Below are 19,336 nucleotides of genomic sequence, written 5' to 3'. Positions count from 1 at the left end.
TGCCTTTTACAACAAAACAGGATAAGAATTAAGGGGACTGGTTTGAATGTTAGGTTAAAGGTATCTGTAAGAAATTAAAGGAAGGTATGTGTAAGAAAATAGACACATGAGAAAAAGCTGAAGGAAGAAAGGCTAGAGACTTGGACACCATCATCATAAAGCTTCAAGACAGGATGAGAGAAGCTAGGGAAAGAGCAGGATGAAAAGGAAAGAAAAGGGCTCTGAATAGAACCCAGAGCTTGGTATGGAAGAAGAAAAAGCAAAGAAAGGGTCTGTTAAAGAACCATGAAGTCATTCAACATATTCATGGGCATGTTTCCAGGGTATCTTGGGTAAGGTTGAATAACTCATCAATTACTTCATACATCACTATTCTTCTAGTGTGTCAGATAAAAATGAATCACATTTACCAAGGTTCCCTGTACATACTTTCTTAAAAACTAGTATTGTTGCCTACTTAAAAAATCTTACCTTTGCTCCAGTGTCTCCCACACCACGTAAGCCCATTGGTCCAGGGGGTCCTGGCATTCCTCGAGGTCCCTAAGGTGTCGAAGTATGAGAGAGAATAAGCATTCTTGTAGTATATAATGCTCAGAAAAGTGGAAGGAAAGAAGAAAGGAGAAGGAAGAAAGGTTTCATCATTGCTACAGCTGACTATATAGTTTATAGGGAACTATAAGAGTTCAAAGATTCCCAACACAATGGAATTATAAATGTTTAAAGAAACAAAAATTCTAAGTAAGCCAAATGTGATCATTACATTATATAAATGTATCAAATTATCATACTATAGCCCAAATATGTATATTTAGTATGCATAAATTTAAAATGATTTATATGAAAAAGACACAACCACACTTACAGCCACACCAGGATAGCCATCACCTTTGAGTCCTGGAGCACCCACTGGTCCTCGAGGACCCTGGACACCCTGCAAAAATCCCAATACCAAGTCATGGTACTACAGCAAGAAACATCTAGCAGATCTTAGGCTAAACACTGAATCAAGAAAGCAAAGATGGAGTTCATAAGGCAAAGGAAACTTTAGGAGAATAGCCTGTCACATTTAGCAGTCTCTTATCTTCTCAACAGTCCCATTCATTTGAGGTCACTGGATGTGGGGTGTGAAAGGAAGGGATATATGAAGCATTACAAAGTCTTCTGTAGGAATCATGGGTCATGGGGGTCGGAAAACAGCTGTTGCTAGTATTTTAATTTTAAAAATGTACAAATGCTTAGTGTACCACAAATCAGGGAGAAATACAAACATGAGAAAATTTAGGAAGGTCTGTGCAGGGGGAGTAAAAAAAGAAGAGGTAACCAATTTGACTCAAATATAAAGAGCCTACTACACTGGGTTATGTCTACTGTGTTCTTCTGTGTGCTGAAATTACAGAGTATTGAATCACCCAAATGGAGATTCAAACAGGTTAAGTTACAGAGTGATGGGCCCCTGATTATTTGCTGCTAACCTCGAGCACTGTGACTTTAACTAGCAGCCATTCACTTCCTATACCGAGGCCAGACATGGATGGTTATTGTCCTTTTGATAGCAGCAAGCTATTAAATGTGTACAAATAAAAATCCAAGAAATTTCTGAGCAGAGTACACTGGGAGCAGAGGAGGGAAAAGAACTTGAAGAATCTTTTAGAGGATGTATTAATTTCACATCTTACTAAACATATATCTAAAAGAGTGTTTTTGCAACACACCACACCGTTTTGTGACTGTGATGGCTAACAGCCTTTGTCTGTACACATCACTTGCTTTGATAAAGAGCTGCTTGTGCTTTAGATAGTTTATTTATTATTATTTTATGTTAGTGGGAACTCTTGTAACAGACCAACTTCTGTTTTCCAAGAATAGGAACGCAAATGGTACCTTCAAATGTTCCCTTTACATGAAAGCAAATTCTGAGATCAAATGGTGATTATCCCAACCCAAAATGTTGTCCTCAATCCAGCTCTCCATTGATACTAATTCCTGCCAATGAATGGCTGAGGAAGGATAAAAGCTACAGGCCATTTAAGCACCAAGAAAGTTCCGTTTAGTTTGAGAGCCATGAATGCAGTAGCTGTCTTTCCTTGTCAGTCCCAAGAGTCTGGTTTTATGTGGTTAGCCTCAAAAAGGATCACCTTTATAGACTATTTGGCCACTTACAAAAACAGAGTACCCTATTTGTCACCAGCACAAACTCAAGGTGATCTCTTAACGTTGGAGTGTAATAGGGAGCAAGATGAAGGCGATGGTAATTTTGGTACATCTCTAACTGGAAATTGGTCACTGACAGAATCAGCTTGCTAAGCCATTCTGGCTCCAGTTGACATAACTCTGGCCATTCCTGTATGAGACTTTTTCCCAAATAAGACTCCATTTCTGACCATGCTATGATACAAGGAGAAAGCCAACAAAACAAACAAATAAGTAAAACAGTAACTGCTCCCTGGTTATGCTTAAAAGAAAAAGAATCTAATTTTACTTTGGGTTTTTATTTCTGTGCTCTAAGCTAATGCTATATTACCAACAGCTGAAAGCAATTAGCCACTGGTACTCACCACAGAGGAGGAGGAGGGAGTCCGGAACACACATTATATACATTTTCTCCCTGCAGGTCTTTGTCTGCTCTCCTGCAGAAGTTGCAGTAACTTTGTTACTTCTAACCTAACTGTAAGTGTGATAGGTTCTCCTCATTGCCAATTTGATGAGATTTGGAATTACCTGAGAGACAGGCTTATGCATTTGTCTTTGAGGGAGTTTCTAGAGAGTTTGCCTAAGGAGGAATGATCCATTCTGCATGTGTATTGGCATCATCTCATAGTCAGGGGTCTGGACTTAATAAAAATGGGACAGGGAAAGGCTCTGTGACCACCAGCATTCTCCTTTCTCTACTTCCTGATTGGACAAGAGAAGAGCAAATTCCTGCCACTGTAATTTCCCCACCATGATGGACTCTGCCTCCTTCACCATGAACCAAACTGAACCATCCCTACCTTAAATTGCTTCTTCTCAGATATTTGGGCACAGCAAGGCAATGAATCCAGGAAGTGTCTTGGACCAAGACTAGGGACAGATTTTTATTTAGGGCATTTTACAATACTTTTATAAATAGAATTTTGCCATTTTGCTTTCTCCATTTGATTCAAGAAAATGTGGTTCAGAGCAATTCATTTTGGCCTGTCTCTCATTCAACAGAAATCAGCACAAAAATTGAAGTGTGGTATTTTGAAATGGGTAATAGGGCAGACCAAGAGTTCTCCTGAAGTGGCATGCAAAATTGAATTAATGTGCCAACCTTCCATCAGACATTCAAAGGTACATATGATCCTGAAAAATGTGAAAATGACTGTATTGTGAATGAATGGCATTAAGAATACTACTAGAGCCCAAAAGGGGAGAAAATGCCTGAAGAGGCAAGCATCTCTAAGTACCATCATCTGTGATGCCCAATGATCTTCAGCAGATAGCAAGCGTACTGTAGCAGCACATGGTCATGCAAAGGCAAAAGTGAGAAGAGATAAACAGTATAAAGCATGGAGTATGAACAACCAGTTATCAAAACAGCATGGGAACTGTCCCACACACATAACTAAATAAGATAGTATCTGTAGTTTCACATGGGAAATTTTACATTTTTCCTTGAGTCAGCTACATAGCCAGGGTCCTAGGAGCAGGATGAACAACTTGGCTGAGGTTGTCTGGGATTTTTTTTTAAACTTATTCCTGAAGCTTTATATGACAGGAACCCTTAGTCTTGGGCAAACCAGAGCAGTTGTGACTCTGGTGACATGAAAGAGCATTTTCTAACAATGACTAAGTCAACTAACACTCAACCATGAGAGCTAGTGTTCCCTAAATATGTGAAAATTAGAACTGTTGCTTATTCCTTTTCTTTTCCCCCAAAGAGCATGCCCTCTTTTCATTTATTTCATCAATAGAGAGACTTTACAAGTAAGTGATCAGCTTGTTAAATGGGACTGTTTGGATCTTGAACTTCCCCCAAAGGTCTATGTGTTCAAAGGTTGGTCTCCAGGCTGTGGCCCTACTGGAAAATGGTAGAGCCCTTGGGGGTTCAGGTCTAGTTGGAGGAAATTAGGTCATGGGGAGCATTTCCTTCAAGGGGATATTGGGACCACAGTCCTTTCCTATTTCTTTTAACTCACTGACTGCCATGAGCTAAGCAGGAATCTTCTATCACATATTCCCACCTTGATGTACTGAGATGCTACAGACCTCAAGCAAAATGAACAGAGGTCCACAAACTGAAAACCATGGGCCAAAATAAACTTACAAGTTGATGATACATATATTTCACCATGGTGGTAGAAAACTGACTAGCATATTAGTAATCGAGTATTCTTCTTCTTCTTCCTCCTCCTCCTTCTCTTTTTCCTCATATCCCCTTGCTGCTCCTCTTCTTTTCTTTTGTAGTGCAGGGATCAAACAAAGAGCCTTGTGCATGCTAAGCAAGTACTCAGTCTCCTAGTTACATACCCTCCATAAGTCTCCCTTCTCACACACAGAAAGGGAGCATAAACAAACAAACAAACAAACAAAAAACCCATACCTTTGGCCCTCGAACAGAAAGTCCAGGTTCTCCTTTCAGACCAGGCATCCCAGGTCCTCCTCGATCTCCCTGTCCAGTTCAAATAACATTGGCAAGACTCTAGGTTATATGAGGAACTGCAGACGTGCACGGTGAAAATAGATCATGTGTAAAGTGCTTAATCTATCCATCTCATCCTTTGGAAAATTTTGAGAAACTCAAATGAGGAGTTAATAAACTGGTCAGTAAAGACCTCTATAGGTGTCTGGGACAATCCACTAAAATAATATGTGATAATTAGACTCAAATATTTAGACGTAAGAATGCCTAGGAATTCTTTTAAAACTGAGTGCATCTTTTCTTTCAGACTTTTCAATTGTAGATTTTAGTAAATCTGTTGTTGTAAATGCAACAACATTCTTATTTGTGTTGTGACTTAGTGTAGATGAATTTCTAAGTAGTCTTATTAAATAAAAAACACAGAGCCAAATATAGGGGTGAAAGCCTTAGAGATCAGGGTAATAGGAATAGCCACCAGCTAACCTTATCTCATCACCCCACAGCTTCCAAAGTGAACTACTTCCTATCTACCCATGCCTTTATTGCCTTGCTGTTCTGCCCTCTCATTGGCTATCTTAGCCCATCTACATCACTTCCCTGTCACTGCCTGTCTGTACAGACCTCTAGGTCTCTATGGTTGGTACTAGGATTAAAGGCATATGTCACCACCCTTGGCTCTGTTCCCTAGTATGGCCTTGAAGACTCAGAGACCTTGCCTGCCAAGTCATCGGATTAAGGGCATGTGCTACCACTTTTGTGTTTACTTAAAATGGCTTGCTATTTCCTCTGATCTCCAGGCAAACTTTATTTATTAACATACAAATAAACTATCACCACATTTCAGCACAAATAAAGTATCACCGCAGCTTAGGGGTTGAGAGAGAGAGCCGAGAAACATGGCGAGCTTAGCATTAGGGGTGAGAAGTCTGGCTTTTAGCCTGTTTATATGTGAGTGTTACTTGGGGATCAAACTAAACTTCTGGTTCACTCGAACCATCATCATTGACATAAAAACATGAATGTATTTTCCTTTCAACTTTAAAGAGTCACAAGAATGTATACCTTTGGTCCAGCTGGTCCAGGAATTGATGCTCCAGGCATTCCAAAAGGGCCCATAATGCCTGGCTCTCCCTGAGAAAACAAGAATAGCTGTTATATTTCAAGCAGAGAAACCATATGCAGTAATTATAGTAAGGAAAGAAAACAAATGTCTGTATATTTCAGGGTATTCAAACCCCTGTCTCTAAGTGTGAATATGAAAACGATTGGAACATCCTTTGCAAACCACTGCTGAAGTTATTACCCTGTAAGTTCTCAGTGCCTTTAAATAAATGTGTTCAATTAAGTCCTGAATAGTAGGAATTTTTTATCTCTTGTGTAGCTTTTTACTGGCCAATAAAGATGGAGCAATCCGTGGTGCCTGTGTTTTATATTGTATGCCAAGAAGCTCAGAGAAAAATCTTGTATTCAATTACAGAAGTAGTCTTCAACATAAGCTCCACAGTACTCGGCTAATTTATTATCCTTTTTCCTTTGTTGCTTTTATTGTCATGGCCCATGTTGTATCAGTATTCCATTGTACAAACCCTTTTTCTGAAATAGATTTTATATATTTTATTTCAAAATTGAAAAGGAAAACTGAAACATCTTTCTCTTTCTTGCTCTTTCCTGACTTCCTGCCTCTGCTCTATCTCTTCTGCTTCCATTTTATCTAATATTAAGTCCCAAAGATTTGAGGAACAATAGGTAATCCCTGTGTCTTATCTGAATCTAGACCAGTGTTTCTCAAAGGCTATTACAGATAGAGTTTGGCAAATATGCAGTGCTCAATTCCAAGCCCATAAATCCAGACTCCCATAGATCTGAAGGATGGGGCCCAGGAGTGTGAATTTTTATAGCTCTGAGAATTCTGACACAGTGTTATTAACACAGTTTGAAAGACCTCTTCCCAAACACTTGTCATTGCACATCGCAAAGTTCAAAATGATTCCCTGGGACAGAAAAAAAAATCATAATTTTATATATTGTGGTGGTTTGAAAGAAAATGGACCCAAAGGAAGTGACACTATTAGGAGGTGTGGCTTTGTTAAAGTAGGTGTGGCTCTGTTGGAGGAAGTGTGTCACTGTGGAGACAAGCTTTCAAGTCTCTTTTGCTCAAGCTTTGCTCAGTGTGACACTCAGTCCACTTCCTGTTGCCTTCTGATCAAAATGTAGCCAGCACCATGTCAGCCTGCAAGCCACCATCCTCCCCACCATGTTGATAATGGACTGAACCTCTGAACTGTTAGCAGCCACCTCAATTTAATATTTTCCTTTATAAGAGTTGCCATGATCCAGTAGGTAAAATGAAAAAAAACAAAAACTTTAAATAAACAAGTAAACCTTAAAAAATAGTTGCCATGGTCATAGTGTCACTTCATAGCAACAGAAACCCTAACTAAGACATATATTTTCATTTTCATACATAAATTTATAATATTTTTACATCTTTATATAAAGTTCCAAACATATATTGCAAAATAGTTTATACATTAAAAATTGTAGCAAAAAATAAACAAATTTATTTGGAATGTGATCAAAATTTTACTGACAGGTGTTTGTAATCAGAGACATTTGGAAACTACTGTTCTAGATAAAGGACAGGGAAATTGCAAACTGTGGATCAAAGCAAGCTGGCCCCAGGTTTTGAACAGTCTTGAGCTAAGACTAGTTTTTATATTTTCAAGTAGTTGTAATATAAGTGCCTACACAACAGTCTCAATTTTGCTTCTTGGCAGATAAAGCTGAACTATGTTTTACCTGGCCCTTTAAAAGAGAAAAGAAAAAAAAAAAAAAAAGAGGGAGGGCTCACTCAGAGATTGAAGTATTTCTATGTTAAGCCTCAGTTGGCTTCTAGGATCTTAGTTCAATGACTAATTCCTCCTTTGCCCAATGTAGGTGTTCTTAAAACTCAATAGCATGAACTGTGCACTGGACCATCCCAATTCTTCCAGGAAAAACACCATCAAAGCATTCACTGATGAGGAGCCATGTTCATCTTCCCAGCTGAAGCCTCTGCTATGGGGATTCTCCACAGTACAGCCTACTAACTGAGTACACAGCCTGCTGGGACCTGCTTATGCCACAGCATGTATGTGCTCATCCTTAAATCCAAACCTGTGGGTGATGGCATGTGACACATGAGTCATGATCTGGCAACAGATAAACTCACATCCAATCCTCTGACAAAGGAACAAAACATTAGTCACTTAAATTTTTTCACCAAAGACAAGTAACTGGCTCAGCAGGAAAAGGCATTGGTTGCCATGCTTGACAATATGAAATCAATCCCTGTAATCCACATGATGAAGGAGAAAACTAACTCCAACAAGTTGTCCTCTGACTTGCACACACACACACACACACACACACACACACACACACACACACCATGGCACATGCTCACATACAAATACATAAATAAATTTTTGCTAAAACCAGGGTTAGGGCAAAAATTATGTTTCTAGATTTATTACTTCTAAAATATTGCAATTTTTCTTCATCTTTAAAAAACCCTATATTAAAACACCAGGTTTACTTTGATAAGATTAGCTACAACATACAAAGTAATACCTTACCGTTAATACTTATAAAATACATTTCTTTCACAGCGACAGTTCCTTATAATGTGTTTCATGAACAATCTGTGGCCCTTGAAGAAACATGGGTCCCTGGGTCTGTAACCAAGAATATACTAAATCTAGATCTCAGAGACTCTGGAGGCAAGACCAAGAAACCTGGATTTCTAAAACTTTCCCCCACTACACTGAGAGGCACTAATCTTCGACCCTGTTGTACAGTTTCTCATGTTGTGGTGACCCCCAACCATAAAATTATTTCATTGCTACTTCATACTGTAATTTTGCTACTGTTATGAATGATAATTTAAATATCTGAAATGCAGGATATATGATATGGCTCTATAAGCAACCCTCTTTAGTAGCACTCACATCTTGTCAACACCAGTTTTTAAAACTTGCCTTCTTGAAACTAAAAAATGGAGCTGCAGCTAAGAGCACTTGTAGCTCTTGAAGAAGGCCTGGGCTCTATTTCCAGCATTCACGTGATGGTTGACAACCATCCCTAACTCCAGTTCCAAGGGATCAGGTTCACTTGTCTGACCTCCAAGGGCACCAATCATGTACATAGTACATATTCATACATGCAGGCAAAATGTAAACACCTAAAATAAAATTAATAAATCTAATTTAAAAATTTTAAAATAAACTTGCTTTCTTATCAAGGGGTCATTAAATATTCTTACCTCTTTTCTGATAGTTTGAATGTAATTGACCCCCATAAGCTCACAGGGATTGGTGGCACTATTAGAAATGTAACTTTGCTGAAGTAGGTGTGGCCTTGTTGGAGGAAGTGTACCATTGTTGGGGTGGGCTTTGAGGTCTCATATATGCTCAAGCCATGCCTGGGGTCTCAGACCACTTCCTGTTGCCTACAAGTAAAGATGTAGGACTCTCAGCTACTGCTCCAGCACCATGTCTGCCTGCACACCACCATGTTGCACCATGATGATAATGGTAACCTCTGGAACTATAAGCTACCCCAATTAAATGTTTTTCCTTTATAAGAGTTGCTGTGGTCATGGTGTCTCTTCACAGCAATAGAAACCCTGACTAAGACAACCTGTGTCTCCCTGGAAATATAAACTCTCAGGATTGCTGTTGCAGTGTTCTGACATCAACTAAAGCAAGCTCTCACTAAGTCAGGATACTTCTTACTTCTTGCCTCACACTCCACTTCCCCCTTTGCACCCTGTTCTGGACAATTCAGGCCATGGACTCTTACTTTCCATTTCACAGAACTGTTTTTTTTCTCTCTCTCTGAATAACTCCTGTGTCAAGCATTTACTGAGTGCCAAAGACTGTGCTGAGTGTCATCTCTTAAACTCTCTATTGTCATGATTGCTCTGTGAAATAGATCACATTCTCCAGCTATATGAGTGATTGGTTCAGACCGCTCAAAGCAGAGCAGGATGGCACTGGCCTTCAGAAGCCACTCTTCAGCATCATGGAGGCTACCTGTCAACCAGTGTTGGACTCACTTTCGCCTAGTAAAAGAAGGTGCTAGGAGTGGGATGTGCTATGTCCCTGCCTTTACATAATTACTGGAGATGACTGGCAGTCAGATTCTCCCCAAGAAGCACAAATGATAATCTACTTTGTGAGATCTCTTTATTCCATTCTATTATGGTTTGGAAAGAGAAAGTTTTCCAAAGACATTTTCCTTTGGGGGTTTTTGTCATGTATTTGTTGGGAAGGAAACAAGTAATCAAATTTGAAGTGGAAATTTAATACTCTATTAAAACCAGACACAGTTGCAATCTCCTCAAAGCACATATGAGGATATAAGAAACATACCTTTGGCCCCTCAGGTCCTGGAAAGCCCCTCTGTCCTTGATTTCCTTTGCTCCCTTTCTTTCCTTCATCACCCTGACAGAATAATTGCAAAGATGTAGAGGTTGTGTTAGCACATGCTCTTACAGCCACACAGCACCCACATCAGAGCCAAGCTCTCAGTGAACAGCAGCTTTCAGGTGATCCCACCTGAACACAATCTGGCCACCCAAGGTTTGTCAAAGCTCTTCAGAATCCTGCCCAGTCTTTGTCATTTACTCACAATGATTTGATATTTTTAAGTTCTGAATGGCAGAGAACTTTTGTTTGAAGTTACAAGTCTTCTGTACCACAAGTCTGTGCACAGATGGTTCTGATACATTCAATATTTAAGAAAAGAGATGGTTTTTATCCTGTGTCTCAATTTTCATGCTATTTCAGTTAAAAACATTAAAAGAGACATTTTTCAAATCAAGGCTCCATTTCTTCCTCAGTGGGGAGTCTAGTTCATTCTACATAAGAAGGCCAATAATTTTGTTGGTAAGAAGATACTAAAGCAGTAACCTGGAGCAGAGCCGGAAACTGCCTCCCACAGCTCCTCAGCATGGCTGTACTCAGCAGTGTTCCTACAACCAGAAAGAATTCTGCTACCTTCCACCAAAGCTCTCAGCATTAGAGCACTCTCTCTCAATGAGGCTCTACTGTGGGCATTACATCCAGATGTGGGTCAATGTCAGTGAAGGACTCTCTCCTTGGGTTTGTGGCTGAGGTTCCTGGCACATTGCTGGTACATCTGATGGAGCCACAGTCTTTAAACAAGCATCATTTTCATCCCAGAGTGCTTGGGAGAGCACAGATTTCTAGATCTCATGTCCAGAGAGTTTCTGATTTAGTCAGTCTCCACAAGGACCTAATAATTTCCATGTCCAATATTCCTTGGTGATGCAAACCCAGCTGATCTAAAGACTACGCCTTGAAAACCAATGCATCATGTATTAAGACATCAACAAAAGGATGCTCTACTGAAAAGATAGAGCCTCCAATTGAATCCACAATGGTGCAATTAACTCTGTAGAGTACACAGGCATAAAGAGCAGTTACACAAGTAATGGACACACTCAAACAGCACTTGCTCCATCATGATTGGTGTAGCCAAATGATGTGGCACAGCCACAGCTATTTAATTTCTTTCATTTACCACCAAACTCAACTTACTGACCGAATCACCTCAGAACACAGAAACAGGTGCACAACTGCTGTGGGATACTCTATGTGCTGTGAATATGTGTTGCTCTGATTGGTTGATAGATAAAATGATGATTGGCTAGTAGCCAGGCAGGAAGTATAGGCGGGATAAGCAGACAAGGAGAATTTTGGGAATAGGAAGACTGAGGGAAGAGATGCCAGTCTGCTGTCCAGGGAGCAGCACGTAATGACACTCAGGTAAAGCACAGAACACATGGTGACATATAGATTAACAAAAATGGGCTGAATTTAAATGTAAGAGCTAGTCAGTGGTAGGCCTGAGCTAGTGGCCAAGAAGTTTTAATTAATATAAGCTTCTGAGTGATTATTTTATAAGCAGCTGCGGGGTCTGTGGGGCTGGGCAGGACTGGAGAAAACACAGCCACATGTCATGAAGCACCAATGCTGACTGGGGTGGCCTGGCCTGCATTCTATGTTCCAGCTATTATTTGTGCTGCATTCTTCTTGGTGATCATTTTGGTAACTTTGCCCCTGCTTTGAAGGCCATTCTCTTAGATTTCCCATATTCACTATTCATGTGCTGTTGTTGTTCTGGGGACTTTCTCCATCCATCTCATAACCTAAACTTCAGATCCTTCTCAGAGACACCACCCTTCCTCATAGCCTCACTTCTGATTGTTAATAGGCCAGTATTTCTAAATATATATTTTACATGATGTTTTAAAAAATGTTCCTGTAGTTGGGTGGTGGTGGCGCACGCCTTTAATCCCAGCACTCAGGAGGCAGAGGCAGGGGGATCTCTGTGAGTTTGAGGCCAGCCTGGTCTCCAAAGCGAGTTCCAGGAAAGGTGCAAAGCTACCCGGAGAAACCCTGTCTCAAAAAACCAAAAAAAAAAAAAAAAAAAAATTCCTATCTCTTTATTTGGAGAACAGGTGGAGAACAGGTGGACAGGTGGATAGGTTCAAGTGATTGAAATTGTACAGATATATTTAAATTTCAGTTATTCACATTAAGACTTAGGATTTGATTTTAGTTAATACTTTTATAAGGCTGATAAATTGGGATATCAGTATTTCAATAGAATTATAAATGGAATACTACTATGTATGCAGTGTGATTGACAACTCTGCATAAAAACTACAGGAATTCTGGCACCTTAGAGATGGTATGTTATTTTGCTAAAGGTCTCATCCTATGGGTGAATTTATATCTTCTCATCTTTGGACCATTTTTTAATGATGCAAAGACGTGCTACATTTTTTTATGTTGCCTTTGTTAACTCTGTGAAGCTGTGTTACTTTGCCTTTCTAAAACATCTGATTGGTTTAATAAAGAGCTGAACAGCCAATAGCAAGGCAGAAGAAAGGGTAAGTGGGGCTGCCAGACAGAGAGAATAAATATGTGGAGAAATCTAGGAAGAGAGATCGAGGACTAAGAAAAGGAGGAGAAGAGCAGGGTCCAGCCACCCAGCCACCCAGCTGCCCAGCCACCCAGCCACCCAGCCAGACACAGAATAAGAGGGAAGGAAAAGATATACAGAAATACTGAAAGGTAAAAGCCCAAAGACAAAAGGTAGATGGGGTAATTTAAGTTAGTTAAGAAAAGCTGGCTAGAAATAAGCCAAGCTAAGGCCTGGCATTTATAAGTAAGAATAAGTCTCCATGTGTATTTATTTGGGAGCTGGGTGGTACCCTTTACCAAAGGGTAAAGAGTAAAAACAACCAACTACAAAGAAACCCTGTCTCAAAAAAAAAAAACCAAAAAACAAAAAACAAAAAAACAACCATGTTATTCAAGTGGCATTTCTAGAGGGAGTAAAGTTTACTTATTAGGAATCTAACCCATGGCCTTGCCTATGCTAAGCACATTCTTTTACTAAGCTACAAACCCCATCCCCTAAATTGACAATTAATGAGATGATATGCCTTACTATTATGTGAAAGCCTATAAATTTTTGGGTAAACTTTATGTACTTTCAAATTCTAACATTGTATCTTGAGAATTCTTTTCCTTCCTATGTTTTCTTTAAATATCAGTTAACTGTTTATTGAAAAAACATGTGTTGAATTCGTTTCTATGCTAGGTCTTAAGATGGATGTGGGAAAATAAAGACACATAATATACACTTGCCTTCTTCTAAAAGCTCACAAGACAGTGTCCACAACTTTAAGCAAGATGTAAACATGTTTGACGCAGCAAGAATGAAAGGCAGATGCTCCTAAATTGGCTCTGTAGATTGGGGACTGGAAAACACAGCTGCTTCCTGCGAAGCTGTCATTTGCATACCTTGGGGCCAGGCTGGCCTCTCCCTGGCATTCCTTCTGGGCCTCTTGTTCCTGGAAGCCCTGCTTCTCCCTGGAGGAAAGGACACAAATGCCTCAGCTGGTTCCTGGAGGACAGAATGCAGAACCCACCCACAAAACACACCAGACCTTCGTTATCGTCTCAAAATTAAAGTGGAAGCTTATCAATGACTAAATTAACATTAAACCCCCTTTAACCAGAGCAGCTGAAATACCACAAAGACCTCCAGTCTCCCAATTTCCAAAGCCCTAAGCTCACTTTCCTAAGCTCTTCTCTCACGTGTTTGAGTAGGTTTTTGCGTGTTGTTTTTTGTTTGTTTGTTTTCAACAAGAAAGACATTCCATCTCACCATCTGTTATTTTTCAGTAGTTTTGTTGAAAACAGAGTGCTTCAAAGGTCAACAGAAAATAGTTCAGTGCATCTTTACAACAGCCTAACTTCCTAGATGCATCTACAGACTCTCTCTTTTGAAGGAAGAGAGGTGTTTTTCTTTGAAATTAAATTGATGTAGTTTCTAGCACTCTTGGAAGAAAGCCAAAGTGTCATGTCCAAAATACCAGCCATGACAAAGCATGTGTGGGGCACCACAGCAGCCATGGAACCAGGCTCTTTCTGGGGTCAATGAAAAGAACGTTTGTTCTCAAAGATGCTGTCTGCCCTGGGTAGTTTAACCCCAGATCCTGGAAGGCTGAGCTGCCCTTCTGGTCCCACCGTTTAGACACTGATAATACGAAAACGATGTAAGATCACCTTCTTTCCAGGGGCTCCTTCTTCCCCGGGTACTCCAGGCTGTCCCGGGAGCCCCACTGCGCCTGGCTCCCCCTGGTGAATAAACAGATATTTTATTTCAGTGAAACGTCCTTACTGTCAACCTCCATTTTGTGGTATTTGGACATATCTTACAAATACTGAGAAAAGTCTCTGAGCAAAGAAATGTGATTAGGAACTAAACCTCACAACTTTGGGCAAGTTACCAATTCTCTGTGCTTTTCATTCTTTTGCCGTGGGTTGAGTGAGCTTAGTGGGAAATAGGGCCTTTATAGAAATAATCAAGTTAAGACGAGGTTATTAAGGTGAGTCCGAATCATGGCTGGAGTCATGATGAAAAGTGGATAAGGCCCTGTGAAAACAAACAAAGCTCTGGGACAACAGAGGCCAACACAGAAGAGCGGCGTGCAGCCATAGGCAAGGAGTGCTGAGGACCTAGGGGCAGGGGGACAGCTAGGCAAGGAAGGATTCTCCCCTGCAGGGTTTGTTGAAAGCACGGCAGTAGATTTCTTGATTTCGGACTTAGAGCCTCCGGAATGATGAGATTTCCAGTTTTCCAGGACTCTGCTTATGACATTGTCACACCAGCTCTATGAAACAGCTACCAAAGGGGACTGGAAAGTGGGGTTCTGACCCTGTGGTCCAGCTCTAGTGCAGTAATTCCCTTGCTTTCCGGGTGATTTGCAATGAGCAGTGACTCCTTTAAACCATTCATTAAAGCACACACACTGCTTGCAAATGGTATGATAGTGTTCTTACCAGAAAAAAAAAAAAAAAAAAAAAAAAATTGAACTAATTCAATGTCAACCAACCTGAAAAGTGAGTGAGGGAGGAAAATCACAGTAAACCTAAGACTGACTAAAAGTACATGACAAAAATGAGAAACAGAAAAAACTCAAACACAAAGCAAGACCATTCATAACATTAAAAGGTGATATTTCTAAAATTAATGATAAATGAGTAGCAGGAATGATTAGGATGTTGAAAGAAATGATGACATGAGTAATATTAGAAAGAACAGTTGATATGAACTTGTGCACAGAGTTTTAAAAAGCATTTAAAACTCAGTGAAAATTTCAAACAAGGACACTGCAACTCCTGTATACACATGTTGCACATGTATATACACATACACATGCACACACTCATACACACATAAATAAGAACCTTTTTTAGAAAAAGAAAATCATTAACAAATTCATAATCTTCAAGAACTTTATTAAAAGGTCGAGCATTGCCGTTAGCAGATGCATTTAGTGATTTAAAGCCTCTAGATCAGCGGTTCTCAGCTTGTGGGTAATGACCCCCATAGGGGTTGCATGTCAGATAATCTGCATATTAGATATTTGCATTACAATTCATAACAACAGCAAAATTACAGTTATGAGGTAGCAAGGAAATTTTAAGGTTGGGGTCAGTACAACATGAGGAACTGTATTAAAGGGTTCCAGCAGTAGGAAGGTTGGGAACCACTGCTCTGGATCCTTCACTTTCTAAGACAGCAAAGTTCTGCTGAATTCCTAGCCAAGCCAACACTAAACTTTCAAATCTTTGAAGAACAGGGTCTCTATCTTACAAAAGATTTCAAAACAAAGCAGAAATAGAAAAAGAGGCAAAACCACCCATTTTGATTTAAATTAGCCAGTTCATTCCTAGACATTTACTGAAGAAAAGGGAAAACAAGTGTCCAACCACACCTCAATAAATGTTTCTAATTTGTAACATCAAAAGCATGGAAACAGCCAACATCTCCACCACAAGAAAATGGATAAGTAAATTGTGGTATCCCTGTACAATGGGAAGCTTTTCAGCAACAGAAACAACTGTTCACACACTTTGCAAAGTGCATATCAAGATAATTCTTCTGCATGGACAGAAAAAGCAATCTGTGGTAGAGCAGGCTGTTGAAAACACATCAGTATGTAGAAGTTAGGGGGAACAGAAGGACAGTTTTGCAAAGGATGCATGGTGGCCCTAATGAGCAATGGATGCCTATATTAGCTTCGTTGTGAGAGGGTTTCCAGACCATTCATATGCCAAAATCTATCAAAGTGTATATACTAAGTATGTTTATTTATTATATGCTAACAACATTATGAATGGTTATTTTAAAAGGCCATGATGTCCTCAGTAAAAGATTAATTAACTGAAGCATCCTTAAAAAGTAAATACCATGAGAAGCTGAGTTTACCTAAAAAAAGTAAAATACAAGAATGATTCAACATTAAAATCCACAATGTCCTCAATAAAAGATTAATCAATTGAAGCATTCTTAAAAAGTAAATACCATGAGAAGTTAAATTTACCCCAAAATAAAATAAAATCAATATAAGAATGGTTCAACATTAATATCAGATTAACAGACTAATAACTATTTCAGTATCAAGAGAACTCCACTAAAATCCATTACTTATTCATAATAAGTAAGGCAAAATTGCTAAAAATTGAAATGAAAGAGAATTTCATTGACCTAAGAGAGTACTTCAAAAATTTACAGCAAGCATCATATAATTTTGTTTCTTTCCAGACAATATTATTTCAAGTAAAAGAGTACGAAGCGCTTCCATGGGAAACAGTAAGTGATTTCACAGGGTGACGATGGGTAAAACTGAGCATGCCGAAGTGAAGACAGAGCCAGCGATTGTCCAATAGGCCTGCAGAGGCCAATCAGAAGTTGTTGGAAAGAGAACAATTCATACTAACGAATTTTCTTTGGGAAGCCTGTAAATGACCTTAGCAAATGTATGAGATAGAAGGTCTTTATAGAAAAAAGAAAGAAAATATTTTCCTGAAAAGTTAGAAAGCCTTACTCTGTGGTGGGAAGAACTCAATAGATAATCTGTAGATTCAACAAGATAATTTATTAAATTTGATAATCCTAAAATGTGTTAGAATGACCAATTCACCAACAAGCAAGAAAGATAATAAGAATATTTTTCTTTTCACATGATGGGATGTTTTTTCCCTTTGAGGAAGGTTCTTATGTATCCCAGGTTGGCCTCTAACTTGTTGCATAGCCTCAGGGATGACCTTGAACATCTGATTCTCTTGCCTCTACCTCTTGAGTGCTGGGATTGTTGATGTGCATTACTACACAAATGTGTACATACTAGGGACTGAATCCAGGGCTTTGCACATGTGTTAAGACCACATGGTGAGAATAAAATCACTACTATGATTTTGAGCCAAATTTGAAGCCAGTTTTAATTAAATACTGGCTAGGATGATAAACTCTAGCCAAGTCCATTCTTGGGTTCTCCCAAAATGGCACCAAGTCACATTTTGCAGAAACTTAAATGGGTAACCCCATAAGGCCACCATATTTCCCATCAGGTCCAATCAGGAGCAAGCATACATCCAGACATATTTTCTGCCCACCTACCTCCACTTACCACCTACATGTGATCAAGCACATCAAATGTAATAGGGTCAAATTTATTTAAGGGAGTGAAAACATGTAACTTGTTATCTCTCATAAACAATAGCTTCCGGCATTTCAGGAAGTACCTGTCCCTGGACAAGTGGCTTGAAGGTTAGAGGCATTTTTGTTTCATGGATCTCTTAAGCACAGTAATTAGAAATTCAAACATAACTTTGGTTCTCACATGTGTGAGGCAAGCACTCTACCAACTGAGCTATATCCCCAGTGATGGTAACATGATGTGTTTTAGATCTAGAAGAATCAAGATGGGAAGGTAATAGTGCAGAGAAATATGAAAAGATGTGGGGACAGAGTAGAGATCTAAGCACTGATTCATACAGATATATGCATGTAAACTGATACAAGGCATGGGTTGTACTGCAAACCAGTGTGGCAAAATGGTGTTCTCAGCAACTGGGACAGACACATTAACAATATGGGAGGTAGCTAGATTCTTCATACTTATGCCCCACAGAAAGCTAAAGACCATGTGGATAAAAAGATTACTTTAAAGTAAAGCAAAGCATAAAATTTTCAGAAAATGACATGAGAATATTTTCATGACTTTAAGAGGTTTTAAAATAAGATTTTAAAAGTACAAGGCATAAAATGTGAGAAACACACCAAAATGTCAAAGGATAAATACTGGTTAGAACCTAGGAGAAGATACTGGTAACTCAGCCAACAAAAGCTTAACATCCAGATGTATAAAGGACGCTAACGATAAAAACCTAACAGAAAGTACTGAGCATCCTTAGGAATCTACAAAGAAAAAGATGAAGGTCCACTGAGCACATGAAAAAGCTGTTTTAGTTTCCAGAGAATAAGAATTAAAATGATGAAGCATATTTGTGCATATTTGCTATTTTCCAGTTAAGACGAGGCTATAGTGTGAGCAAGAAGTGAAGTGGCAGCCCCTGTGGGACAGGAGCCCTGCTGCACCCAACCGGAAGACTGTGTGCTCTGTGACCACCTCACAGTGCCACCTCTGTTTGCTTTCTACAAGCCCGGCAAACTTGTAGTCTGACATTTACAAAAGGAAATGTGACATGTTATGGCAGGAGCATGGGCAAAAGTCAGACAAGAGAAGAAGCACTTTAATACCAAAGCCAAGAAAGGGAGTAAACATGGAATGAGATACTCCCATACAGTTACATATTTTATTTTTACATGAGAGAAACTTCAGATTAACTGGAAAAAAATGGGATTTAAACCAAGATAGTCTAACTGATGATGCTAAGGAACATACTATGGACTGTCTTTCTAAATTGACATGTAAATTGTACTTTACATGAGTATACTTGTATACTGTATATCTGTATGTGTGCATACATATATGCATCATATTTAGCACTTAGCATAGTATGTACTATATCAAAGCCATGCAAGAATGACAGTTTTATTACTTTATTAATATACTATTATATTTTGTGGTATTTATTGTTAAGCTTACATCTGATGTATTTATTCTTCTAGTACCCAAATGTTGATGAGAACCTTGGCAGTGACAGCCAAGTAATGGTGAAGTACAAGACTCGGCATGGCTCACTGGGGCCTGCATACCTTCAGGGTGAGTAACAGAACCTGTGACGGTCATAGCAAGCATCAATTTATCCGTTCAGCAGTATCTAAAGCCCACCATGT

The 19,336-nt window shown here is 39.3% G+C and overlaps 1 protein-coding gene across 1 annotated transcript in view; it reads right to left on the bottom strand.

The window, feature by feature from the left end:
• Positions 1-19,336, bottom strand: part of Col28a1 (collagen type XXVIII alpha 1 chain) — a 163,567-nt gene that overhangs the window by 78,129 nt on the left and 66,102 nt on the right. Inside the window, exons 19-25 of the mRNA XM_036181591.1 lie at positions 14,254-14,325; positions 13,486-13,554; positions 10,018-10,089; positions 5,666-5,734; positions 4,565-4,633; positions 863-931; positions 472-540 (exon numbers count right to left, since the gene is read on the bottom strand). Coding sequence (XP_036037484.1) covers positions 472-540; positions 863-931; positions 4,565-4,633; positions 5,666-5,734; positions 10,018-10,089; positions 13,486-13,554; positions 14,254-14,325 — 489 coding nt within the window. The remainder of the gene's footprint in view (positions 1-471; positions 541-862; positions 932-4,564; positions 4,634-5,665; positions 5,735-10,017; positions 10,090-13,485; positions 13,555-14,253; positions 14,326-19,336) is intronic.

This window comes from Onychomys torridus, chromosome 3 (assembly GCF_903995425.1).
Source record: "Onychomys torridus chromosome 3, mOncTor1.1, whole genome shotgun sequence".
Lineage (NCBI taxonomy): Eukaryota > Metazoa > Chordata > Mammalia > Rodentia > Cricetidae > Onychomys > Onychomys torridus.
Note: the sequence above shows the minus strand (reverse complement) of the source record. Positions and strands in the feature narration are given on the sequence as shown.